Source organism: Crocodylus porosus, unplaced genomic scaffold (assembly GCF_001723895.1).
Source record: "Crocodylus porosus isolate Cpor-Errol unplaced genomic scaffold, CroPor_comp1, whole genome shotgun sequence".
Taxonomy (NCBI): Eukaryota; Metazoa; Chordata; order Crocodylia; family Crocodylidae; genus Crocodylus; species Crocodylus porosus.
Window position 1 is genome coordinate 32,363,774 of NW_017728950.1, and position 25,942 is coordinate 32,389,715.

The following is a 25,942-nucleotide window of genomic DNA, read 5'->3' on the forward strand; positions in this document are numbered from 1 at the left end:
CTGCCCCATGGGAGGCTCCCTGGGCTCCCAGAGCCCTCCCTGGGCTCTCCCCTTATCCTTGGCCCCGGGAGCTTCCTTAATAGCTCCCCAAAGCTCATGACCCCACCCCGCCTTGGGGCTTCACTCTAGCTCCTATATGCAGCCTTAGACTTCCACTGTAGAGTCTGGGCACTGCCACAGGTCCCTCAACCAACCCAGGTCCTGCCTCAGTGCTCTCAGCAAGTCTGGGCTCCCCCTGCTTGATCTCACTCAACAGGGATGTGGGACTGAGGTTAGGAGGTGCCTCATACTCGCCTTTCACCGGGGAGGTAACTGGCCTGGCTACACTACAGACAGTCCCACCAGGCCACCCATCTCTGGCAGGGTCCAGTTTTCAGTCATACCCAGGACCATGGGACCGCCTCCTTCCCCATAGCCCCAGCTCTTACCTCCAGGCATGTTCTATGGGTAGCAGCTCAGCTGTTGGACCTTCAGCTGTAGCAGCAAACTGCTGCTGTTTTGCTGTTCAGGGCCCTGCTCTTGTAGGCAACAGCTGGGCCCTGTTCCGCAACCAGGCAGCGGTGCCTAATTGGGATTGCAGGCAGCTGCTCAAGCCCCTGCAAGTAACAGAGCACCCTGTTACTGTAGGTTGCACCAATACAGCTGGTAGCTGGCAAGAAATCATTTACCCTGAGTTATGAAATTACAAAAAAATCAAAGCAAGCAGAAGTCTGATTTCTTGAGAATGATGGGCAAATTTTATTTGAATCTCTTTGATGTATTTTTGAATACGATGACAGATAAAGACGAATGCCAGATTGGAGCCAGCAAGATCTGTGGAGAGTATACATCATGTCATAATACTCACGGAAGCTTTTTTTGTGTTTGTCTGGATGGGTATCGTCCCTCTAACAACAACAGGACATTTATTCCCAATGACGGCACATACTGTACAGGTAACTGCAGCAACAAGACTCAATTTTTAGAGCCACCTCTTTGGCAAACACTTTTGTTTCTTTGCAGTCATATTCTTTATTTTAAAAACTCACATGCAAGCAGTTAACTCTTACTCACAAGTAACCCATGGCCCACTTATGTACGTACTAGCTACACGTTATTCTCATGCTGTGAGCTAGGCCGATTATATTCTCCTTTCTTCTACTTTTCCTTGTTCTGTTGATGAACATGATTGGTGCAAAGCTGCTTTACTGACCAAAAGAAGCTGCCATTAGGAAAAAAGGATGATTTCCTTTCCCCTACTTCCAGCTTTTCCAGTTTTTTGTTACTGTGGGGTTTCCACTTTTAGACAGAATATAGACTTGAGGGCATAGACAGAAGTGCAGCTCCCCACTGTAACTCAGAACACTTTGTAGGAAGTGTTCTGAGTTACAACAAGCCCCTGGACCAAACAGAAGTTCACTGTTGGTTCCAGGGGGAAGGAGAATCTAGCTCCTGGGTGGGAGCCTGCAGCTGCTTCCCCTAGTAATGACCTCTCCTCCCCCTCAGCCTGTCCCTGTTTTCAGAATGGGAGGGGGAAAGGGAGCAGAGGGAACTTGTTCTAGGGATTCCCCAGCCAGTGCTGGAGGGTGAAGTGGGTGAATTGGTAAATGCTGCATACATGTAGATGACGATACTTTACTGCGCAGTAGATTAGTCTGCTATGCAGTAAAGTGTCTTGTGTAAATGTGCCCAGCATGTTCCAGGGTCAGTCCCTCAGATGATGGAATTTAAAAAGTAAATCCAATTAAAAAAAAGATTTATAATTTTTTTTTGGGGGATTCCAGATATAGATGAATGTGAAGTGTCAGGCCTCTGTGGCCATGCAGGTCAATGTGTGAACACCTTTGGAAGTTACAAGTGCAACTGCATAGAAGGTTACAGACCAGAAAATGGAACAGAATATTTTAATCCATCTAAGATTTCATGCAGACGTAAGTGCCTTGGATGTTGTTTATGCTACAGATATAATCGGGTCCATCATGATGTTGGCAGTACCTCCCCTGACCTATACTTCTGATTTCCCAGGGCAGCAGCCCTTTGTGTGGGCTTTACCTCTTGTTTTTTTGAATTCACCATATTGAAATGATATTTGGATGGTAGGGTGACAGTAAATGTAGATTGCCGCAGGCTCTCTGCAGTGGTTTGAGTATGTAAGGTCAGTGAAGTTTGCTATGCCATGGAGGTGATATAGTTAGGTTCTGAGTAAAGAGGAAATCTGCCATAACCTATTTGCATAACTGTGTTGCTTCAAGAGGAAGGGAAGAGGGGGATAAAGGGCTGGTGAATGAGGTCAAGTGAGTAACACAAGCCTAGGGGAAAGGAATAATAAAATGATGAACCATCCACTTGTCACATATGGTGCCGCCTGCAAGAATAAATGACTCTTGTTTTTCCTGCTATACACAGAAATTAATCTAAATTTGAAAATTTTATTTCTGTTTTTGGTTCTTCTCCTTCCCTCTAGTGTAAATTTGCATGGCAGTTCCATACCTGATGGACACAGAAGGCTCACAGAGCTGACTGCAGTTCTCAGGGTGCATTGTATCCATGGTGAAATGGACAGGTGGTGATTATGGAATTGTCTTATACAGAGAATTGCAATGTTAGATGGCAGAGCATATTGCACATAGTGTGTTGCCTTAGATTAAAATATCCAACCTTAAGTTGCCTAATTTTTAAAGGTGTTGATCAGCTGCATATCTCATGGACTTCAGACAAGATGAACAACTTAAATAAATTGACTATAATTAAATGTGTACTGAATATCCCTCAAGTGGAACTTGACAAGTGGACACAGACAAGAAGGACCAGTCAGATTTGAACTGGTTAATCTAAATCATCTTAGATTATGCATTAGAAGCAGGATAGAGCAGTACCAAAGGACATACCATTTGGCAACATCTAGATCATGTTATATGCATGAGAGGTCACCTACATAGGTAGGAGTTTTTGGAGACCTGCCATCCTCCCTTTAGGGCACTGAGACAGAATCCAAAGGCCAGACTGCATCCAGACATTTGGTCTCTCCTTGGCTATATTTTCACAGGCATCCAGGAATTGAACCCAGGGCTCTTGTGTGGTAGATAAGGATTCTACCACTGAGCCATAGGTGACCTGAACATACCATTTAACCTGGACTTTTCTGAGTATTTTTTCTATCATGTATGTGGAGATACACAGCCATTTACTCTTCGGATTCTTTTTTTTAATTGATTTCCTGGGAGAATGTTTCTGATTAATAGCCTGTAGCTGTGCAGCCAGGTCACAGCTGCCATGAGGGCTGCTAGCTCCCAATGGGGAGCCAGCATTTTATTTTTAGTTAGTTTTTTTTCATGGATTTTGTGAACAATGTCTGATTCCACATAAAATTCCTGTTTTTGTAATTTCCATGAAATCTGCAAAATCACACTGAGCTTTTCTGGGCTGCGTTGCCTCAGGCCCCCCGCCCCACCATCCACTCTGAGATGTGCAATGCCAGAGCCCAGAGCAGCTCTTTGCAGCCTCCTGGCTGCAGCCAGCCCAGGCTCTGGGTAGCTGCTGCCAGCCACATAGCCAGGGCTGTTTGCAGCCTCTCAGCTGCCTGCTGGGAACAGCCTGGGCTACGTGGCTGGCAGCAGCTGCCTCCTTGTCCATCTGTCTCTCTTTCACCCTCTTTTCCTCTCTCTTGCCCCTTCCTCCTCTCAAAACTATGGCAAAAAATTTGGTGTGCTGCGCATTGCGCAGCACTTTAAATTCCCCAATAATAATTTGGCGTTCAGCCCTCCTAGCTTTGGACAACATCATCACCTCTAGCTCAGGTACATACTTGAGTTCTACACCCCTGGCGTAAAAGGTGGAAACCCTATCCACATCAGATCAGACATCTGTCATATCACAGCCTTATATACACAGCCCTTCTTCCAACATATGGTACACGTTAGTCTGTAAATATAAAATCCCCTGGAAAAATAAGTGTGGGGTACTTATTAAAATTTTCAGAAGTTAGAGGGTACTTGCTACTTAAAAGGTTGAGAAGCACTGGCATAGCTCATTATGAACAGAGCTGCTGGCACGAAAGTAAGCAGGCAAGCCATCCCCACCCCTGGCTACTGATTCGCTGTCATATGGCCCCACCCTTTTCTACCACCTGGGCAAGGAACAGGGCTGCATGATGAACAGCCCTTTTAGCCAATCAGTGGCAAGGGGCGGGGTCATAAAATGGACAGCCTCTCCACCAATCAGTAGGAGGGAGCAGGGCCATCAGGGCCCCTCAGGCAGTGAGAAGCATGGGGGAATCCCACCACAATAAGCCCTCTAAATTGGCAGCCCGCCCTGCGATCTGCCCATGAAATTGACTGGCTGCCTCAAGTTGAGTACATGCCTATCCATGGAGCTCCAGGGACACATTTCAGGCCCCAAACTTAAAGATATATCACTGTTGTTCAGATAGTGAGGGGCAATAGTATTTTATTCCGCTTTCCCACTTCAGAGTAGCATTTGTTCCCTTCCTTGCCATCTAAGTGCACAGAGTTGGTTGCCTACGTGAGATTTTGGGTCATCTAAGTGCCAAACTTATTCATGGGTTGGAATTCTAATCTTGGCCAAATAGTGCATGTGCATAGGTATTTGTCTGCACATGCAAACTGGGCAGGTGCACTAGGAAGAACATGGAGGAGAAGGGCCTTCCTATCCTGTCTCCCAGTAACTGAGTGGGTAGGGCACTCAGGAAGTTGGAGAATCTGGGTTCTAGATCTCCTGTGCCTAGAGAGGGTTTGAACTTGAGGCTCTGATTTCTCAGCACAGCACGTTAGCCCAGCCAGTCATGGGGTTTGGTTGACTAGATTTTCAGGTCTTGGACATCACCATAGCCCTCCTCAACCTGCACCCCCCCAGTGCTGCTGCTGAATGCCAGGAAAAGCCTGGTGCTGCTGCTAGCCCCTGCCTGTAACCAGCCTGGGCCCTGGGCAGCTGCAGCAGGCAGCAGGCAGCAGGCAGGCTGCAAACAGCTGCACCAGGCTCCACAGCCCTGGCATCAGCTCCATGCTGGCATCAACTGCACGCGCACCTCAGAGCAGAGAGCAGGGATAGGGTCTGAGGCAGCGCAACCCTCTCCTGCTCTCTGCTCTGAGGTACGCATGCCATCACTGGTATGGAGTGGATGCCGGGGCTGCAGAGCCTGGTGCAGCTGTTTGCAGCCTGTCTGTTGCAGCTGCCGAGAGTCCAGGCTGGCTACAAGCAAGGGCCAGCTTTTCACACTTCTAAGAATTTTATGCTAATGCACTATCAGCTCCATTTTGTTCTTTATTAATGGAGAAGTCTTAAAAAAAATTCCTTATGGTCTGACAATCCTACTATTGACTCATTTATCCTATCTAGTTTAATAACACCTCACAATTTATAATCTCTCTTTGCTCAAGGAAACTAGGAATACACACTTTACTTACAAGCTAGACTCCAAAATATTTTCATAAAGCAATTTAACAGATTGTTCCTTTCTGACAGTAGAGATTATAACTGAGGTGTAGTTTGCTTTGATAGGTTCATGTCAGGCTATTTTAGGTGGCATGGGCCCTTTAATCCTGTCTGATTTAAACATGTGAATATGGAAGTAATTTGTTTGGGAAGACTGTAAGTTCACTTAGGAGTTAACAAAGAGAATTATCTTGAAATTACAGCATAATTCTGTGAGGAGAGTAGGCGTCTCTGAGCGTGATGGTGTCTGTCTGTGGAGAAATGAAGGAGGTATGTTATAGTGTAAACATATGCATACTTAAATATGCCAACATCTTTTCAAAAGGCTTATACTAAAAACAAATAAAAGTGATGGGCATTGATTCAAAGAAATTGCCTTTTTGTGCAGTCTGCTGTTGAATTTCATAGATTTAAAGATTGTTTCAGTACAGTGGAGTTTTTTACATTGTAAAAAATATGTCAGTGCATGTTTTAATATATCTTAACTCAAACAAATTCTCACTTTAAAATAAAGGGCCTCATGGCATTGTTGTGAGCAGACTAGGATCCTGTATTTCTATTGTCCTCATAAGATTATTTTTTCTCTCCCACTTCTGCTTATAGCTGTGGATTGTGGGGTTCCACCTTCTGTCGAAAAAGCCTATTCAGCACCTCTGAGTAGGACCACCTATAGAAGTGAAGTTGTCTATATTTGTATGCATGGTTATGTGATGGAAAATGGTAATCATACAGCAGTTTGCAGTGCCACAGGGCAGTGGGAAGGTGCTGATTTGGTATGCAAAGGTAAATAACATAATACTTACAGATTTATTGATCATTAGCATTATTTCAGTAATAACCATGAACAGTGGTCATCACATCGAGGCCATCAGCTTGAAAACTCCCTGTTGCCAAGTTGAGAAGTCTATCTGCCAGCTTTACCATCACATGAATAGTTCTGGCAACATAAAAGCTGTATGTTAAGCAGTTCTTTTTTGAATTGCTAATAAAGCTATAGAATATTAAAGTTAGAGGATTGTGAAGACTGAAGGCTGGTGAATTTCTGCAGCTCTGAAAATCTCTGCTGGTTTACACCAACATAAAATCTCTCACTCAGCCTATGTGCACAAGATGAACAACTTAAATTAATCGACTGTAATTACATGTGTACTGAGTATTCCCCAAGTGGAGCTTTTCACAGACAAGAAGGACCAGTCAGATAACTATAGAATGGATTTAGTCCTTAGAAGCAAGATGGAGCAGTGAGCCAGCAGTACCAATGGGCACACCACATGGCAACCGTTGATCATACCATTCACCACTTTTAGGACTGTTCATCATTTTTACACATCATTCACCTTTGTGTTGAAACTAGGCTAGTCAGCTTTTTTTTATCCTTAGCACTAAAACATTAGTATTTGCTTGGGTCAGCTGATGGTAAATATTTAAATAAAACAAATGCATTTTTTGTTGAAAAACATGAAAATACTTCTGATATTGTGTAATAAAAACTAAGGGCCCGATGTGAGCTAGAGCATGATCTTGCAAATGCTTGTGCATGCACATGCAGTTCCTGGCACAAGGAGTTCTTTTTACTTCATGTGAGCTTTTCCACAGAAGTTAAGTGATGTGCATTTATGGATCGTTGCTGTCTGAGCACTGAGTTTGATTCTGCTGCTTAGATATCCAACTCTTACTATCACTTAAAATGCTTTTTACTTAGAGGGTCAGAGTACTATCAGCTGCTTACAGAGATTTAGTAGAGTATTTTTATTGCAGTTTGGCAGAAACCATATAGCCATTTTGCTTTTAAAAGTGGAGGGATACTCCATTGAGTCCGCATTAAGATGAAAAGCAAGAATAAACAAAAAAAATTGTCACCCCACTAAAATGTGGTTTACAACTACTCAAAAATTTCTATTAACTCTGAATATTAATTGACATACCCTGAGGCTTTATTAGTTTTTACTCAATCTTTAAATTGGCATAATTACATTTTCCAGTCACTACAGGATTCATCTCCCACAGATTTGACCCTGCAAAGGTCATTCTTATATTCTTTAGCATCAAATTTAATATGTGCTCAAGTTTACTTAGGCAGTATTTCAGCCTGTCTTAAAGTGCCTCTGTTTTGGGAATCTGCTTTAATAGCTTTGTTCTAATTTGAGGCTCAGCACCTAAGAAAATATTTGCTCCATTACATAGCAAATACACATCTCTGAAGTTTGCTTTTCAGTTTTGCTAGCTATGAAGGATAATGATGGGTGGGTAGCAAGGTTTTCTTACAGGTCCCCTTTTCCAAAATATTGCTTATTAATTTAATTTAAAAGGCATCATATACCACTCTGTTTGTGTAACTTAGGTTCAGACTAAAGGTGCATATGTTGCATGTAATCTCTTGGAGAGAAAGCTCATTCTAGTGTTTCACAGCACATACTTCCTGAGGTAGAGACAGGAACGTGATTAGCATACCAGTTTTATCCCCCATTGCTGCATATTTTTAAATTTCCATTTAAAGGTGATACTGTAGGTCACCTGGTGAGGCTTCTGCAGACTTTGTCTATTTTTATCTCTGTTTCTGGACAGAACTTCAGAGTTATTTCTTTTTAAGATTTCTTTTGCAATCCCCTCATCCCCCTTCCATTTGTGAGCTTTAGCTAAGGTAATACTTTAATTCCTAATTTAGCTTCTACTGTTCATTTTTCTAAATGAAGCAATGTATAATCTTTAATTGTAGTGGAGGATTCATAGTGGATTTCAAAATGTATTTTAGCCCCAAATTATATTCTTTCATTAACTCAATCTTCCCTCTTCATTCTTTTAATTCCATAATTTTATTATGAAGACCCTCAAAACCACTGAGTAAGTGAATCAGTTTTTAAGTCCATTGCCCCAATTTTCTAATTATCTCCCCTGAGACTGGAATAACCTACAAATGTTTCCTCCGTGATTTTTCCTTGTCTTGGTTGAAGGCAATTTCTCCTCTTCAAAACCTCATTTTAAATGTATCAGTAGTGGAAAGCAAATCTCTTGATTCTGGTTTCCATGTCCCTCCTTAGAAGCTCTTACAATTTTTCAAATGTTGAGAATATCAAAACTGGGATATGCACTAGAAAGGAAAATCTTCTTTCTCTCTCTGGTATAAAGTAACTTTATATCCCAAGGGTTAGGATCCAAGCCCCACTCAAATGCCAAAGAGGGAAGGGAAACAATATACATCTCCTTAGTTGAAGATCCCCTTGATATGTGGGTGGACCTTCAGTGGAGGCAAAGTCATAGTCAGTTCCTACACCACCATGGGATGTCCCCTGATGAAGAATGCCTTGCTGAGCAGGCACTATGCCTGAGACATGAGGACCATAACCAGCCTTACAGAATCATAGAATCATGAAAAGTAGACCTAGAAGGGACATCGGGAGATCACCTAGTCCAACCCCTGCTCAAGGCAGGATCATTCCTAACAAAGCCTTCTCAGACAAGTGTTTACCTAACCTGCACTTAAATACTGCCACGGATGGAGATTCTACAACCTCTAGATAATCTGCCCCAGTACTTAACCACCTTCGTGGTGAGAATGTTCTTCATATCCAACCTAAATTTCCTTTGTAGGTTAGCTCAGTGCTGCTCAACTTATCCAGCACCACAGGCCAGAATAATGGTGTGGGGACAGTTTGCAAGCTGCATCCCATGGGCAGGGTTAGTGTTAAGGCCTGACCCAGCAAGAGGTCAGTGTGTGGGTCCATCCTGTCTGCAGGTGCAGTCCCATGAGCCAGATCAGGCTGCGTACCAATCTAGCAGCATGCTAACTTGGCCCCATGCACCAGTCCACAGGGATATTCATGAGTCACAGCAGGGGGACCTTCAACTAAGGAGGTATAAATGGTTTCCCTTCCCACTTTACCACTTGAGCAGTGCAGGGCTGAGATACTAGCCCTTGAGATATAAAGTTACTTTATACCAGAGGGAGTAGCGTATAGGGCTACACCATCTGGCCCACAAAGTTCTCCACAAGTCTGGAAATTTGGCAGCAGGGAGCAGCGATTAATGTAGCCACTACTCCACCGCCACCCAATTTCCAGACTTGTGGGGAGACTTGCAGGCTGGATGACGCAGCTCCATGAGCCAGGGGTTGAGCTCTCCTGGCTTAGCCTATAAATTCCTCTGTCCTGTACCAGGGCTCAGGTAGAGAATCTGAGTTGCCACCACTGTTGCTGACAGGTAGAATATGTGAAGAGACAAAAACATTGTTGGGAGATGTTGGTGCTAAACCCAGTTGTGAAATGTAACTTGGAGGTCCTTTTTGGTAATAGGTTCCACTGTGCTCCTAAACTTCTCCTTCTCATTGCATTATAGGATGTTTTGTTGTTTTATTGTGTATTGTAGCTGGAACATCTAGAGATACCAATCCAGGATTTGAGCCCCGTTGTGCTAGGTGCCCCACAAATCCTGAACTCCTGGATTTGCTGTTTAATTTAGCAAATAAGTGAAGTAATATTTGGTGAAACAATTAGCACATCCTAAACTCTCTGTCATGTTCTGGCTTGCTGTAAATTTTTGTCCTTTATTTTTTTCTCCAGAAATAGACTGTGGCAGACCTTTTTGGATTCCACATACAGAAATGATCTGGGACAAATCCACAGCTCTGGGGAGCAGGGTGTACTATAGATGTATAGAAGGGTATTACTTTAATGGAGACAGAAATTTTTCAGAATGCACAGTAAGTCAGAAATGGGAAAATATCACAGGTGTATGCAAAGGTAAGTAACTGTTAATAGAGGTCTATGATTTTTCCTTGAAATTAAATGGTTAATACTAAACTCAAAGCATGATTTTATTTCAAAGAATGACTAATGTTGCATGTCTCCAAGTCATGTGTGCTGACCTAAGTAGCAAAAATAAGCTTTTACATAGTTTTAGTGCAGAGGGGACTACAAAACCATCTCAGACATGGAATAAGGCAGCAGTTCCCAATCTGTGGTATGGGTACCACCAGTGGTATGCAGAGAATCTGTCAGTGGTACACGTTAACAGATTTATTATAATTACTTTATATGGCAAAAATTTGCTGGTGGTATTTAAGGTGGTATTGTTTTAAATTGGTGGTGCACAATCTGTCAGAGTTTGGGAACTTGTCAGAGCTGGAATAAGGGACTGGATTCTTCTTTAGTTCATGCATCAACAGAGCTGTCAATAAATTTCAGTTGTAGGTCAGAGTCTAAAGAGAGTTGTCCTGAAAAGACATGAGTCAGGGCAGAACTTGATCTGTAAATTCTTTGCTACTTGTGGTTATGTACAGGAAAGAAAGAGGTTTAGTTTCAGTTCCCAAGTTTAATGTCTGAGTTTAGAGACAGTTTTGCTTTTCTGTGCTGTGCAGTCATTTGAGAAGAACTCCAGAACATCCTTTTTATCTCTCTCTATGACTTTTGTATTTCAGGTACTTCTAGGAGATCATTTTGAATAAACAGTTTCTGAGAATGGACTAATCACTTCTATATCACAATTGTTTTGGGGCTCTTTCAGCAATAGAGTATGGCAAATATCCAACACAGCCATGAATTAGAACATTATTTTTCAACTGGGGAGGGTAGTTATCACAAATCTGTCCACGGGACACTGCCAGAACCAGAAGTTTCTTCCCACTGTCCCAGAGCCTGTCCCAAGGAACAAACTAAGGTTTACCCTGGGGTGAGTCCTTCTCCCCACAACTTCAGCTCTAGTGCCCTTCTACTGGACTCCACATCTGGAGGAGACAAATCTCTAGTAGCTCCAGGTAGCCTCCCCTTGTATTGTGAAAGAATTTTAGGTCCCCCCTTTCCATAGAATGGGCTAGCTTGGAGTATCATTTGACCTGAGATCTCACTTTCCCACAAACAGTCATTTAGGAGACAAAACATGGAAGGTATTTATTATACAGGAAAAAAGAATTATACAATTAAAACTCACCATTTAGTTTGAAGGCAACAAAAAGAAGGAAAGTTCTTACCTTCTCGTCTGGTTACAACCTAGCCCCTCTGAGAGTCCTGCCAGTATTTCCAGAGATCAGCCTTCCAGCTGATCCTGCCAGCCCTGACCACTGGGGATTTGAACTCCCCCAAAACCTAGGATAATCCAAAGACCACAATTGTTTCATAGATAGCCTTTCTAAATACCTCCAAATGAACCCTGTATGCATCAGCATTTCCCCAATTATTGATAAGTCTAAGAATCCTCTAGAAATTTTTTTCCTTCCTGCTTGTGTTACAGTGATGTTATTGCTGTGATGGTCCAGGAAGGATGCAAGCAGCAAGAATTCTTGTGGGTAATATCTTATTGGACCAGCTGCTTTGTTGAGATAGACATAGGCAAGCATTCTGGTATCTTAGGCTGCTTGCAGACAGTTAAAAAAGCCAAAATGGAGCTTTACTTTAAACTCAGTGCATTCCTGCACCAAGCCCTGTGCATGCCCAGAAGAGTCAGTGCATTACTTCAACCTGTCTCTGCAGCATCTATAAAGATTGGGCACTTAATGGGGCTTTTTGGCACTTCTATCAAATAGCTTATTGAATCAGCTTTAGCTAAAAGCATCAAAAGTCCTACTGAAGTGCCCAATATTTACGGACACTGCAGAGCTGGGTGGAAGTAAGGCCTTTCTGCTTCTGGTAAAATGCGGTTTTTTTTGTTTTGTTTTTTTTAATGTCTGCAAGCACTGGGATAGGAGCGGACACAGAAGAGTTAAGTTGCATATGTAACAAAAGCTTGTGTAAAACTTATAAACAAAAATAGGATACAAGAGAAATGAACAGATTGTCAACATGCAGAAGATGCAGTGACAGCCTGATATAGGAGGAACAAGAGTGTTCAGGAGGGTCATTATCTCCTGTGAAGTGCAGGGATTATATTATAATGGTAGATTATCAAGTAGATCATTATGAGGTCACTGTCTGTGTTAAATCCAGATAGGCTAATTTCTGGAATTTCTGTTTCCAGGCTAATATTATGAGGAGTGTTGGGTAGATTTCCTTTGAGCACAAGAACTGCGAGGTCAGACAATGAGTGATTTTTCTGTGAAAAGTGTTTCCCTATCTATGTTTTAGTTCTCTGTTCTTTATTTTCTGGTGCTTATTCATTCTGGTATGTTATTTTTGTTTAGTTTCACCCACATAGTTACCATGAGGGCATTTGAGGCACTGGATGAAGTGTACCACATTTTGGGATAGATAGGTGTATGATCCATGGATTTTGATGGTTTCATTCTGATGTGTTGATTGTTCTGGCCATAGAGATGCATTGGCACGTCTTGCATTTATTGTTGAGGGAAATAACATTGTTGAAAAGGAGATACACCGGCATAATTTTACACACTTTGGGCACATCTACACATGCATATTAAGACACTCAGGAAAATCTGGCGTAGTTTGTGACACAGTTTATTGCTCCTGGGTGCAGCATGTACACATATGCCTAGGCCCACAGCATGTTGATCCAGGGTGGGGCAGCCCTGGCTGACAGAGGCCCTGGGGGGTCAGACTGCTAGTTTGGGGCTGCTCTGACCTGGCTTAACATGCTGTGGAGGGGTGGCTGGGGTATGAGGGTGCCTCAGTGCGAGGCTAGCTGGCAGGCAGCCCCCACACTGAAGCACCCTCATGCCCCAACCAGCCCCATCACTGTCTACACATGTGTTGCAACAGAGTAAATAACTCTGTTGTAGGATAGTACTTGTATCTGGCAGTACTAACCTACAGCAGAGTTAATTAGTTTACTCCAGCCTAATAGTTCTGCATGTGTAGATGCGTGACACTTTATTGTGGAGCTAATTAGGTATAACTCCACAGTAGATGCACCCTCTTGAGTGTTACTTTAAAGCCAATAGAATGACTCTCGGTATGTAAAATTAATCAAGTGTGTATACTTTTGCAAGATCAAGACTTTAATCTTCATCTTAGTCTTACTTGCTTTGTGAATGCCAGTGTCCACACTCCAGTCAGATTGCCGACATTGCAGTGGGAGTTCTGTCTGAAGTGGAAGTTCAGGATGTAGTCCCAGTGGTTCTCTCTGAAAACCATTCCTGTAGTGCACAGGGGAATGGACAATTAGAATAAAAGGTGAAATTTCAAAGCAACAGCTCTGCTAGTTTTGGCATGTTTGAAAAAAAAAAGTAACTAAAAAGCCGTGCAAAGCTTGAAGATGCTTTACTACTAAATTTTTAACACTCATTAGAGGTCACAAATGACTTTCAGATGAAATGAAATTTCTTTTTCTATTTCAGTAATGATGCCTTTCGGATGAATGTGATCTTAAGGGTCTATGTAATTAATCAATAAATCTCATTAAAATGAGAAAAATTCATGCGCTGCTCCAGAATAACTTATGAAAGAAGTCAGAGAATCATTTCTCTCCTTTTCCACTGCCTTAGGGGGTGGTGGACATTATAGAATGAAAAATCTAATTAGAACTAAGGAAGAAGTTTAAGAAGTATCCCTTGAAAATATGCTGTTTGACAAATAACCACTTTTCTCCATTTTTCTTGTCATAATTGCAATGAAACTCCCTTTATTTGCATTGCCAATCTGTTGAACTCCACAGTATCAAAAAAAAATAAATTTAATGATAGGTATAATTAAATACAAAAACTGTGTTAAAGTAGTTGACACTACTGGGCGATGTTGGGTCTAAGCACTCCCCATGATAAGGCAGAGTTGAGAGTGAATTCCAACAATGGCTGGCTTTAAACTGAGTCTGAGGGGATGATTCTTTGCCTGCTCTCCTCTATCACAGGGTGTATAACCGTCCATTCTGGTCCTATCCCTTACATGCATGAACCAAGTGACAGCTTGCAAGAGACAAGCCAGCACTAAATACCACTGGCTCTTTGCTGGTGCGTTCTGACATAAGGAAAATACAATGTTGGGCACACCACTGGGCTCACACCATAAGTTTCTTCTGAAGAGAGCTTAATCCTTTCACAAAATCTGCATTTTACATGTTATTATACAAGCTGTTCAGAAGTTGCTTTTTTTGCAATTGAACATGAACACATCCATTTTTCAGGTGCTTTCTGCCCCCTGCTTCGCTGCATTGCATAGGTAGACTGGGTTTCCACCAGAGGTAATAACTTTCCAGTTTGCGCTGAAGAAGGGGTTTGGTTAGAAAGCACTTCCACCAACATAGGTAGAGTCTGAAATATCCTAAAAAAACCAGAACTTTAATGTTACATAGTAGCAAACTCAGGAAAAGAAAGTATCCAAGTGTGGATCTATTCTGTGAAATGCTCTCTTGGCTAGGTCTAAATCTGTTTTTGTGACATTAGGTAACTTGGCAAGATTGAAGGTCATATTTTATTTAACAAGGTGAAACTGAGTAAAAAAAACCTAACCCTTCTAAATCTGCTTTATTCTCGTTGAGAGGATGCAAGAAACAGAAAGTTGCATTACGCAATACCGGAAAACTATAAGGCATAATAGTGCATGTCACATAGTGTTACTGAGACTATAAAATGACTCTTTGGAGAGAGACAGGGAAAGGGCTCAAAGGATATTTTAAATGAAAATTCAGAATGATTTGTTTTTGTCTTTCACTGAGTAATGATGACAAACAGTGAATACTGAAAGGTCAGGAAGAACTAACAGAGAAGATACAGAATCTTTTCCTCTGCAAGGCACATGTGCTGGAAACATGTCAGTGAAGTTAAGTCCCACAGTGGGCTTTATTTTCAGCCACTCTGGTCCTTCTCCTTTCTGCTGTGTATTCTCTCTGCCCTTTTCATGGTTGCGACATTTAGCCAGGCTTTGCACAGCTACCTTTCTCTGATGGCGATGGAACATCAAAACTGGGACATTTAAATATTTTTTCATGTGCTTCCTGGAGAGCCAGGCAAAGTTAAAAATTCTCCTCACTAGAGGGACAAGTAGTTATGGGGCTACCCAGTTGCTAATTCTAATTCTGGTATTTTCTCATCTCTTTAAAGGGGTGTGCTCAAAGGGAAATGCTGTGGAGGTTTGTCTCATCATGCGCATGCCTGTATTTTTCCAAAATCATGTAAGATTTATGAAGTTCTGCAGCATGTGTGCACCATCTCAGACTACACAGTAGAGCAGGGGTAGGCAACTTTTTTTGGCCATTGCGCCAAAAAACCCACAATGTTTACCGTGGAAGGTGCCGGAGTGCCGGCATGCCAGGAAAACAAAATGAGGGTGGGGGCAGAGGGGAGGGTACATGGTAGGATGCACTGCATATTAGTATACTTACTAATCATAAATGTTGCCTTTGTTGTTGTGTATTCCTTTTTTGTTGAGCATGTTGCAATGAGAGAGAGAGAGAAAAGAGACAAATAAGAGAAAGAGGAGAGAGAAAAAGAAAAAGGAGAGCAGAGAGATGACCAGACACCCCCCCCCAAGAACCATGTGCACAAACACAGAAAACCAGAACGCACCCAGAACAGACATATGCACACAGACGTCTGGAACTAGACACGTGTGGGCACACAGATGCACAGAGCCAGACAGAGGCAGACAAACACACAGAACTAGATGTGCAGGTGCATGGAGCCAGGCTGCTGGGCTACTGGATAAAGTCCAACCCAACCATGCCCTCATCCTGCCAGAGCCCCTGTGCTTCCCAGGGAACCAGCCCATCAGCCAGAGCCTGCCCATCAGCCCAACCACCCACCCGCCCTGCTCAGCTAAGCCTGCAAAAGGTGTGGTGCTCCTGGCAAGGGGCAGCACCAGCCTCATTCCAGTGGGGAGAGCTGGGCCGGGGCTGGGCTTGGAGCCGGTGAGAGTCAGGAGGGCTCAGCTGCAAGCCCTGTTGCAAGCAGCTTGGGCTCTGTGGTTGGCAGCAGCTACCAGAGCCTGGGCTGGCTGCAGCCAGGAGGCTGCAAACAGCTGCTCTGGGCTCCGGCATCAGCTCCATACCAGTGGGTGTACACACGTCTCGGAGTGGACGGTGGGGATAGGGCCTGAGGCAGCACAGCCCTCCTGCTGTCCACTCTGAGGTGCCCGTGCATTGATCGCCAGCATGGAGCTGATGCCAGGGCTGTGGAGCCCAGCACAGATGTTTGCAACCTGCGTGCTGCTTGCTGCAGCTGCCCAGAGTCCAGGCTGACTACAAACAGCTGTACTGGGCTCTGGAGCCCCGCCATCAGCTCTGTGCCAGCAGCAGGGGAGCAGCCAGGGTTGCACTGCCTCAGGCCCCTCCCCCACCGTCCGCTCTGAGGCATGCGTGCACCCACCAGTATGGAGCTAATGCTGGACCCCAGAGCAGATGTTTTCAGCCTCCTGGCTGCAGCTGGCCCAGGCTCTGGGTAGCTGCTGCCAACCACGGAGCCTGGTCTGCTTGCAGCAGGGCTTGCACCTGCTGGGAGCAGCCCGGGCTTCATGGCTGGCAGCAGCTGCCTAGAGCCTAGACTGGTGGTAGCATGCTGAGCAAAATGGCCTCACATGCCATGCTTGGCACATATGCTCTACTGCAGGGGTCAGAAACCCCTAGCACAACTAAAAAAGCATGCTCTGCACACTCCAGATGTAATTTCCCTTAGAGTGGCCCTGGACATATACTATCAGGCCCACGTGAGACTAAGTGTGTCAGTGGTGCTGAACATGTACTGAATAGCAGGTACGTTGTATTAGCATGTGGATTTGACACAGGCAGAGTGGAAGGGAAGGTCAGAGTGGGTCTTTGCAGTGGCACTTGTTTGCCTGGGCTCACCTTCATTTACCTTGCCTTCATTTTACCTCGCTCCTTGGCTCCCTCCAGCTCTGGAAATCTCAAGTCTGCAGACGTTTCTGTTGCTTTGTCACTGGAGACCTTATATGGTACCTTATCCTTTCTGTAGCCCTGGTTACAATACCAGCAACCCTCAAAGGCATTGACCCATTCCCCCCATTTCTGGGATGACCTTCATTGCCTCACTCCCAAAGAACTCCTCCTGCACCCCTCTCCTAAAGAACAATTATTAGTATTAAATACCTCATCCTGTGTTGGCATGGATAGGTACAATTGTTTAACTGAAGAAAGGTCAAAATAGTAATTCCTCCTGTCTAGCCAATTATTTGTCTTTATCCAGAGGAGAAAAATACTTAATCAAGTTTCTGTTTCAAAAAAATAAAATATTACGTTCAACTTCAATAAGAGACAGGTATTTGTCATGGCTACTATGACCATATTACTAGAAATCTGTAACTTAAATGATTTTCCAAGCAAAATGAGAAGTAACTACTTAGTGTTGAAGCAGACAGCCCCAGAAGCAGCTCCTGTGACTCTCTCTCAGGGGAAGGCAGGCATATGGGCATCCAGAGCACTGCTTCACAAAGCTGATGTCATGCTGATGCATGAGATGAGGGACTAGTTTTGACTAGCAACACAGAAGTGAAACTCAGTGATACAGAAAAGCACCATCAAATGCAGTGAGCAAATAGAAAAAACACTTCTAGGGGAAATGCGGTTTGTTGTTCCATCTCCTGAGATTGCACAAGTGGTAATAGCTGTGGTCGAAGTTTTGGGCTCTTTGTCTCTTTACTTTTCTCTCTGACAGTGAACCTTTTCAGATTGTTTCACTGTAACATTGTGACAAATCCTTGAGCCATAGGCCTGTAAGCAGATCCTTAGCCCTTTGTGGCTGGAATGGATGGCACTATGGTTAGGGCTTTTCTGGCAGTCTGGAGACCAAAACCCAGTTCCCTGCTCTACCACAGACTGCCTGGGTGAGTTGCTTAGGGCAAGTCTGACTGACTCTCCGAAATGCCCCCCCCCCCCCTTAAGCATCACAGCAGCTAATATTCAAGTCTTTGTCCTGGGTAAGGGGAGGAAGAGGGTTACCTGTACAGTGGGGAGACAGTCTCTAGGTTTCCTGTACAGTGACTGGGAGAACTAGAGCCTTGTTATGCATTACACTTAGCATGTGATAATTTTAATTGGTGCTAAAATTGAGATGTACTTTTAGCAGTCACAGGTTAAAGGTTAAAACCCTCTGTAACCTACACTGATCTGACCTGCCCTTAGAGGGTGGGGGAGCAGGGGTGGGGCTAGGAGCCAAATTGGGTTTGTGCCTGCCAGGGTAGGTGGACCAGACTGAAGGCAGCCAGGGGCTGACAGTGTCCTGTTGGGACCCCGCTAGCCCTGACTAGGTCCCTGCTGCCCTTTCACCCCCATCTCTATCCCCTCCTCGCTGGCCCAAATCAAGCAAGCTGCTGTCCTTCCATCTCCCGCACCACTGGGGCTCCCTCCCTGCCCCTCTGAGCTTCCATTCTGCACCTTGGCCCTTGTGGTTTATCCCTGGTAAAGCAGGTGGGGAAGGGGCCTGCCCAGCCATGGCCACTGCTTCTGCTCGGTTGCTACTGCTCTCTAGGTTGACCACAGCCCGGAGAGCACTGGCAACACTGACAATGGGTAGGTTCCTCTTCCTTGCTTGTTCTATTGAGACAGTGCTAGGACCTGCAAGTTAGTCCGGAGCTGGCAGGAGGGTGAAGAGCAGGGATCTGGGGTGTGGAGTGGTGGGTTTGATCTGGGTCAGAAGGGTGGGTGGGCAGTGTGGCATGGTGGGCCCATTCTGTGTGGAGGGTGGGGCACTGCTCATCCCTCCCCCCACTGGCCTGGATTTCGCTAGCTCCTAGATCAGACCCCCGCAACATCAGGCCCACCATGCTGTCTGCTCCCCACCGCCGCCAGCCTGAATCTAACTTGCCTGGGATGCTGGAGGACTGCTCCCAGCTGGTTTTAGGCCTATGGAGCAGTCACACATCTGCAACACAAGCTGCCTAAAACCGCTTAGAGACAACCCTTAATGTAAGAGAAGTCTCTCTGAGCTGGCTCAGAGGGCCCTTAGCATGTGTTTTCCTGCTCTAATGTATGGACACTCCTGGTTTAAGGGCCGTTAACATGTAACAATATCCCTAAATGCCTCCCAAGGCAAATCCAGATCATCTAATTGCTCACAGCTAGCCAATGGGAAAGCTAGAGAAAGGGCTGTATCTGAACTCCTGCTGCTCCTCCAGACTTAAGTGTTGGGCCCAGGGCTGAAAAGCATGCACTTCTCTTCTGATCCAAATCAGTTGCTGGGGAGTGCCTACCTAAACCAGAGTGTCTAACTGCTGCAGCATTGAGTTTGGCATAAAGCACTGCCCCCTGGGTCCCTTTTAGGTGGAAGAAGAGGAGGTGGTACTCACCATTTGCCCAATAAGGTAGTGGTTAATACTTTTGCAGGGAGTCGGAGACCTGGGTTCTAGGTGCTACTCACCCCAAGAGGTTTCAAGCCTCAAGGGGTTTTAGACCCTAAGATCACACTTCCCAGGAGCATGCTCTTGTCACCAGGTTGCAGTAGGCTTGGCAGGGGTGCGTTTCTCCAATTGGCCTGTTGCAGCTGGTCCATGGGGCCAGAAGAAGAGCAAGGAAGAGGGAGCCTGACTAAGCCAATGAGGAAGGCATTTCCCTGAAAGGAAGACTGGTGGGTCCTGGACCCTGCTGCTAGAGTTATTTCTGGGTTTTTTTTTTAAACTCTCTAATGTAAAATGCATAAAGGGTTAATTTGAAGTCTAAAATCCAGACATCTGAAAATCTGCTAATTTCTTTAATTGTCTGAAAAAACACAGGTGGGATTTGCATTATGGGAGGCATTGTTCCCCAGATCAAAGAAAGACAATTCAACTATGATTAACGGAAAAAAAAAGGTCTGGCTTTCAGGCTAATTAAGCTTTTTGTTTGAAACCCAGTTAATGATTATAGAACTTCTGATTACAAATACCAAACCTAATACCAAAAATACTTTCCAGATAGAGGGAGGCCATGCAGCATTTCTAGTCCCAGCCTATCTAGGCTACCTTGTTCTGAAGCTGTAACTTTTGCGTATGATTAATACACCTTTCCTTTGTGGATGTGCTGAGAATTGTACCTCCTATGCCTGCTTTTTGTCATTCTGCTTCAACAGTCTGTTTGGCCCCTAATTGTATCCTGGTAATGTTTTTAGACTAAAGGAAGTAGTAAATCATTAGCTATCTCTCTGTTTCTTCCTGCATGGTGGTTTGTACCTATAACATTGCAGTTCTTCTGTGAGCTGTTCAGCTGGTGGAGGGGGGGATGACAGCTGAATATTAGACATCTTCTTTTAGCTCCACAGCTAAGGTTCTTTTGAGTTTTGTAACACAGGGACTAGATCCCTTAGTCCAACATGCAAAGTTATAGAAATTACTTTGTGATATATCCCTGTCAAAAAACCCCCCCGATTACAGACGCAAAAGAAGAAAAAAGCTGAAAGTACTACGTCTGGATTCTACGATAATAGGTACTATAGAAGAACTTGGATAGAAACAGTGACTGAAACACTCTTTCTGTACTGCTGATTACTCATGAAGAATATACGTGCAGTACAAACTAGTAGCAGATGGCGTTTGCAGTGTGTCATTTGCAGTTGTCACTGCAATGATAAAGCAAATGTAAGAAAAGGGGAAGGAAATACTTGTCTTTTCCTCTGTCCTAAGCCATGTGTATGTGTGTGAAGGTGAGTGGGAGGAAATGGCTCTGCATGAATTTGGGCTGTTCTTTTAGTTACTTTTAGAAGATGGCATGTAATTGAAATAGAGTTTGTTGCATGTACCTACATGCCATCTCTTAAGTGCTTAGAGCTGGTCGTTCTGACTAGTACAAGCTTAGAGAATCTTTCACAGACATCAGTCAGAGGCCCAATCCCATGACCATCTGAAGGCTGGTTGATGGTGCATGCGAGAAGTTGGGGTTCTTAGGGAAGTTCCTTGGAGGCCATTCACGGTATCACAAAACCATCTTCATACTCTCCAGGTGGCACTAAGGCCCACTTTTGTTGACAGTCTTAGCAGGCAAAAAAACAAAGACTGAGTTAGAGAAGCTGAATTCTGCTTAGCTATAAAAGTAGTCTCCTTTGAGCAGAGTTGAGCTGGGTTATTAGGACAATATGTAGGGCTTGAACTGGTGCAGCGCCTCTACCCAGAGGTAGAGGCGGCATTGGCAACAGTGTACTGTTACCCATCTGGAGACAGTTACCTGGCTTTTCCAAGCTTGGTTGCGATTGTGACCCAGAGATTCTGCTCCACTCCCAAGTTTAAAGGAAGCTCTCCCATTTCTTGCCAGGTCCCTTAAAGTGCTGGAAAGTGAGTAAACAGAATTCAAACTTTATACCTACTCCATCTTTCCTTTGCATTTCTCTTTTGGTTCTCTTGGTTGCTTCTTGTTTCTCCCCTCCCAGATGTCCCTTCAGATTATTTTCTTTCTGGCATTTTTTTCCCCTTTCTTTTTTTTTTAACCTCTCACCAGTATTCCCAATCTTTTATTATTTTCCTTTCCTGGCTGCTACTTGCCTTTGTGACACTCTTATCTTCTTTTCCCTTTCCAGTTTCCTACTCTGACTCCTCTAATACCCATCTCTACCCCCACTTCCTAGTGCCCATTTCTGTATCTCCTTTTTTCCAGAAATATTACTCTCACTCCTCTCCATGGGTGGATGGATATCATGGCTGTTGTGAGTTTTGTTGATTCCATCTTTGGTCCTGAGCTTTCATTTTATGGAACAACAGTGGCATCCAGTGGCTTTGTCTGTTAATTGCAAATTGATTTCTCCTTTTCTACAATAGAGAAAAAAAATCCTTTTCAATTCTCTTGTTAGATGTGGGTCTGAATCAAAGTGGATAATACATGTTTACCATATTCAGCACTTAACATGCTACTGCCTCCTTGCATTCACTGGAAACACTACCTCAATGCATGAATAATATATCCAGGCCTAGAGACTTGTAATCTTAAATACTACATATTTCTTATATTGGGTAGAAGATTAAGCATCAATTACTGCAAATTTGCACAGAAAAAATGGTAACCTGTGGAAGAATTCTTACGATACACAGAAAAAAAGGAAGGAAAATACTATCTTTTGAAAGCTCCCCAGCCCATACTGTTTGTTGCTGTCACTGCTTATTTGATTTGCATGTCCTCCTTCCTTTTTCTGTCTTATCCTTTCAGATTGTAAACTCTACTGGGACTGTGCATTCCTCTATAGTTGTATGGTGTCATCATGTCTTTTTCTTTGGTTAACTCTTAGACACAACATAATAAAAGAGATCAATAAAATTATCAGTCTGTCACTGGCTGATCTGTCATTTTCTCCACTCTGGGTGCATCTATACAAGATGCTTTACGGTGAAGTAGCACAGTTTACTGCACAGTAAGCATGTACATCTACACATGCACATGCTTACTGCACAGTAAACCTTGCTAATCATGAGTAAACTTTCTACCTGCCAATGCAAGTAGCAAATTTACTTTTGATTACTAACTGTGCAGTAGAGCGTGTGTAAATGCCTGACTTGCTCCCGGTCAGTCAGCCACCAGTGGGAGGAAGATTGCTCCCTGCTCCTGGAGCTGCCTGCTGCTGGGGCCTGGGCAGGGACTATGTCCCCCTGCCTCCGCAGCAGGGAGCTCCAAGGACCTGTTCTGAGATTGCAGTCGGGGAGTGGGGGCTGGAAGATCCTTATCCCCCAGCCAGAGCTCTGCAGTCATGGGGCTTGGGCTGGGAGATAAGGATCTCCCAGCACCAGCCCCATGGTTGCTGGTAGCTCCCTAGTGGAGGGGACTGGGAAGCCTGTTCCCCTCCCAACACCATGGAACTGGGTGAGGAACAGGCTGGGGAGGTTGTTCTCTGTTCAGCTCTGTGGGGAGCTGAGTAGGGAGCTGAGAATGGAACAGGCTCTCTAGCCCCTACCCCATGATCGCAGAGCAGGAAACTGTCCCAGTCAGGGGCAGGTCCCAGCCCCAAGCCCCAATCAGGCAATTGAGGAGCATAGCTTGGAAAGAGTTGTAGGGGATGGGCAGGTCCCAGCCCCTTGCCCTGATCCACTGGTGGGACAGCTAGCAGCAAGCCTCAGCTGGATCTGGGCAGGGGGCTGGATCAGTCCCTCCCCTGCAGCTCTTTCCAAGCCCCTGCCCTGATCAGAGAGCCAGGGCTAGGAGCTCCTTACTCCTGAGGCAGGGGGACATTGTCCCAGCCCCAGCCCCAGGGGGCAAAGAGCGATGTCCCAGCTGTTTTCTAGCCTGGTGGTCACTGCTAGCCTCTAGCACCCAAGGGGAGCCTAGATCTCCCCCATTGCAGGGCCCAGGAAGCGAGAGGAGTTTGCTGCCATTAGCAGCGAATCTTCTCCCACTTCCCTACATGTGTAGATGCCTGGCTGGCAACATTTACTCTTGAGTAGTTTTCTTGCAAATAAACTGCTCCTGGATCTAATGCATGTGTAAACACACCCTCTGTGAAGGGCACTGCCTGGTCTGTTTGTGATGGATAACTGAGCATTTGTCACAACAGTACTTCTCCTGAAGGCTTTGCCATCTGATGGGTCTGGTGTTTGATTTACTTGCTACAGAATCCTGGAAAGTGGATCTGTCCTTTCATTCAAGTTACATTAATATGCTATGGGTTTTCCTTTCATTGTGATATGGATGAATAGCTCTTGTCCTCCTTTATTTTTTTAGAGTCAGCTTTAAAGAAGGAAACAGCTGAACATGCAAAGAACTCATCTGAGTTTGAGAGAGAAAAAGATGCCACTCAGAGTTCTCAGTTGTGGGGCTGTGCATTCCTAGGGCTAACAGCAGAATATGTCTTGTTTCATGGGCATTTTTACAGTGAATGGTACTTTTTTTTTTTGCCTGTGTCTCTGTGTTGATGATCACAACTGATGATCAGCTGACTGATTTTCTTTTTCTAACGTTTTGACCACCTTGTACTTTTAGCTTTGCAACAGGTTTCTCTATGTTAAAAGGCAGAAGTAGATCCAGGGGCGGTGCGTGGTAGGCCTGTGTGAAGCAGCTAGTATTTGCTTCGGATTTGGATTCAGATTCGGCTGATTCAGGGGACAGTGATTTGATCTGGTGATTCGAATCGCTGTCCTGAATCGATTCTGCTGAATCTGATTTGGAGATTCAGCTGCTGCCAAATCAGCAAAATCTCTGAATCGCACAGGGCCCATCCCCCACTTGCTCTCCCAGCCCTGCCCACCCCAGCTCCCGGCTCTTTAAAAAAAAAGCCCCGGTGCTGCCGGGTGGGGGGTGATCCCCGCTGCCCCCATTTCCCCACGCTGCATGGGGGGCTCTGCCATGAGCCTCCCGACCCCTGCCTACTCTCCCAGCCCCCCCTCATAGCTCCCATACCTGGCCCAGATCCCAGCCCTTTAAAAAAATAAAAAATAAAAAAGCCCCAACTCACTGGCTCCTGCCAGGTGTGGGAGCAATCCCCACTGCCCCATGCCACATGGAGGGCTCTGCCGCGAGCCCCCAGAAGCCTTAAGTGAGTGTGGGGGGGGTTTGGTTTTTTTTAAAGGGCAAGGGTAAGGAGGTGGGGCAGCCAGGGGGGGATAAGAGAGTGGGGGGGGTCGGGGGGCTCATTCAGAGCCCCCCCATGCAGTGTGGGGCAGTGAGGGGTAGTGGAGGATTGCCCCCCTGCCTGGCAGCACCTGCTGAGCCTGGGCGTTTAAGCACTGGGAGCTGGGGCAGGCAGAACAGCCATGGGGAGGCTGGGGGAGCAGGCAAGGGGTGGGGCCTGGTGTGGGTCCCCCCATGGTCCCCTTTCCCCTCCTCCAGCCTCCTCTGCCCTACCCCCTACTTACCAGCATGGAGTCAGGGTCCAGCTCCCTGTTGCAGCCAGCAGGGACTGCCCAAATTGCTGAAGCTCTCTAAACCTTCTGAATTGATTCAGAGAGCTTCAGACTGATTTGGACCTTTTAATTGGTCCCTTGATGCAATTCAGATTCAGAGATTCAGCTACCGAATCAGGCCGAATCTCCTCCAAATTGAATCAGCACCTGAAGCTTCACACAGTCCTAGAGTGTGGTAGTGTGGTCATACCCCGCCTTTGACTACGTACTGTAATGCATGTGCAGTGAGCTCTCTGCTACCAAGAGCTCTCATCTTGTCTACCAGTATCTGCTGCCAGTTGCAACCCCCATACCAACTAGCTCTCTAGTCCCCCCCTTCAAAATACTAAATCTGTTTTTTTTATTTACCTTGCATGTCTTTCTTTTCCCTTCTCTCTCAGTGAAGACAGCCATCAGCAATGTTTCTGTATTTAACCAAACCTGTGTCAGGTGGGAAAGGAGCCCTGGAGAAGGTGGTCTGAAGGTGGTATATCTGGTAAGGAAGACAGAGTGTTTGTTGTTTCTCTCTCTTGGAGGAACGTCCCTGGGCACATTGGTTCTTGGGATTATCTGAGCCCCGCATGCTGCATAGCTTCCTGCTGAACTCCTGTTATCAAATCCCCAATCTTCATTATTTTGATCTTCTAAAAAATATCCTTTTGGGCTTGTTTGTGTACACTGGTGCAAGGAAACAAGTGATCAAAAATACCACAGGCAAAGCATGAGTGACTGCAGGTCCAGAGTTAAAAAAAAAAAGGTAAAAAATGATCTACACAACATGCTACTGCCATTTAAACTGCACAGTTAAAAAATGACCTGCACAATGCATAGTAATCATGGGATTGTAGTTATGGAAATCATTATCATGAATCATTATCTGGTTACCAAATGTTACCAAAATGTTTTCAGCAGCAGGA

The 25,942-nt window shown here is 44.8% G+C and overlaps 1 protein-coding gene across 1 annotated transcript in view; it reads left to right on the forward strand.

The window, feature by feature from the left end:
- The window catches only part of SUSD1 (sushi domain containing 1), a 94,169-nt gene that overhangs the window by 7,697 nt on the left and 60,530 nt on the right, over nucleotides 1-25,942 (forward strand). The window contains exons 3-7 of the mRNA XM_019555260.1: nucleotides 780-935; nucleotides 1,764-1,910; nucleotides 6,034-6,213; nucleotides 9,987-10,166; nucleotides 25,427-25,521. Coding sequence (XP_019410805.1) covers nucleotides 780-935; nucleotides 1,764-1,910; nucleotides 6,034-6,213; nucleotides 9,987-10,166; nucleotides 25,427-25,521 — 758 coding nt within the window. The remainder of the gene's footprint in view (nucleotides 1-779; nucleotides 936-1,763; nucleotides 1,911-6,033; nucleotides 6,214-9,986; nucleotides 10,167-25,426; nucleotides 25,522-25,942) is intronic.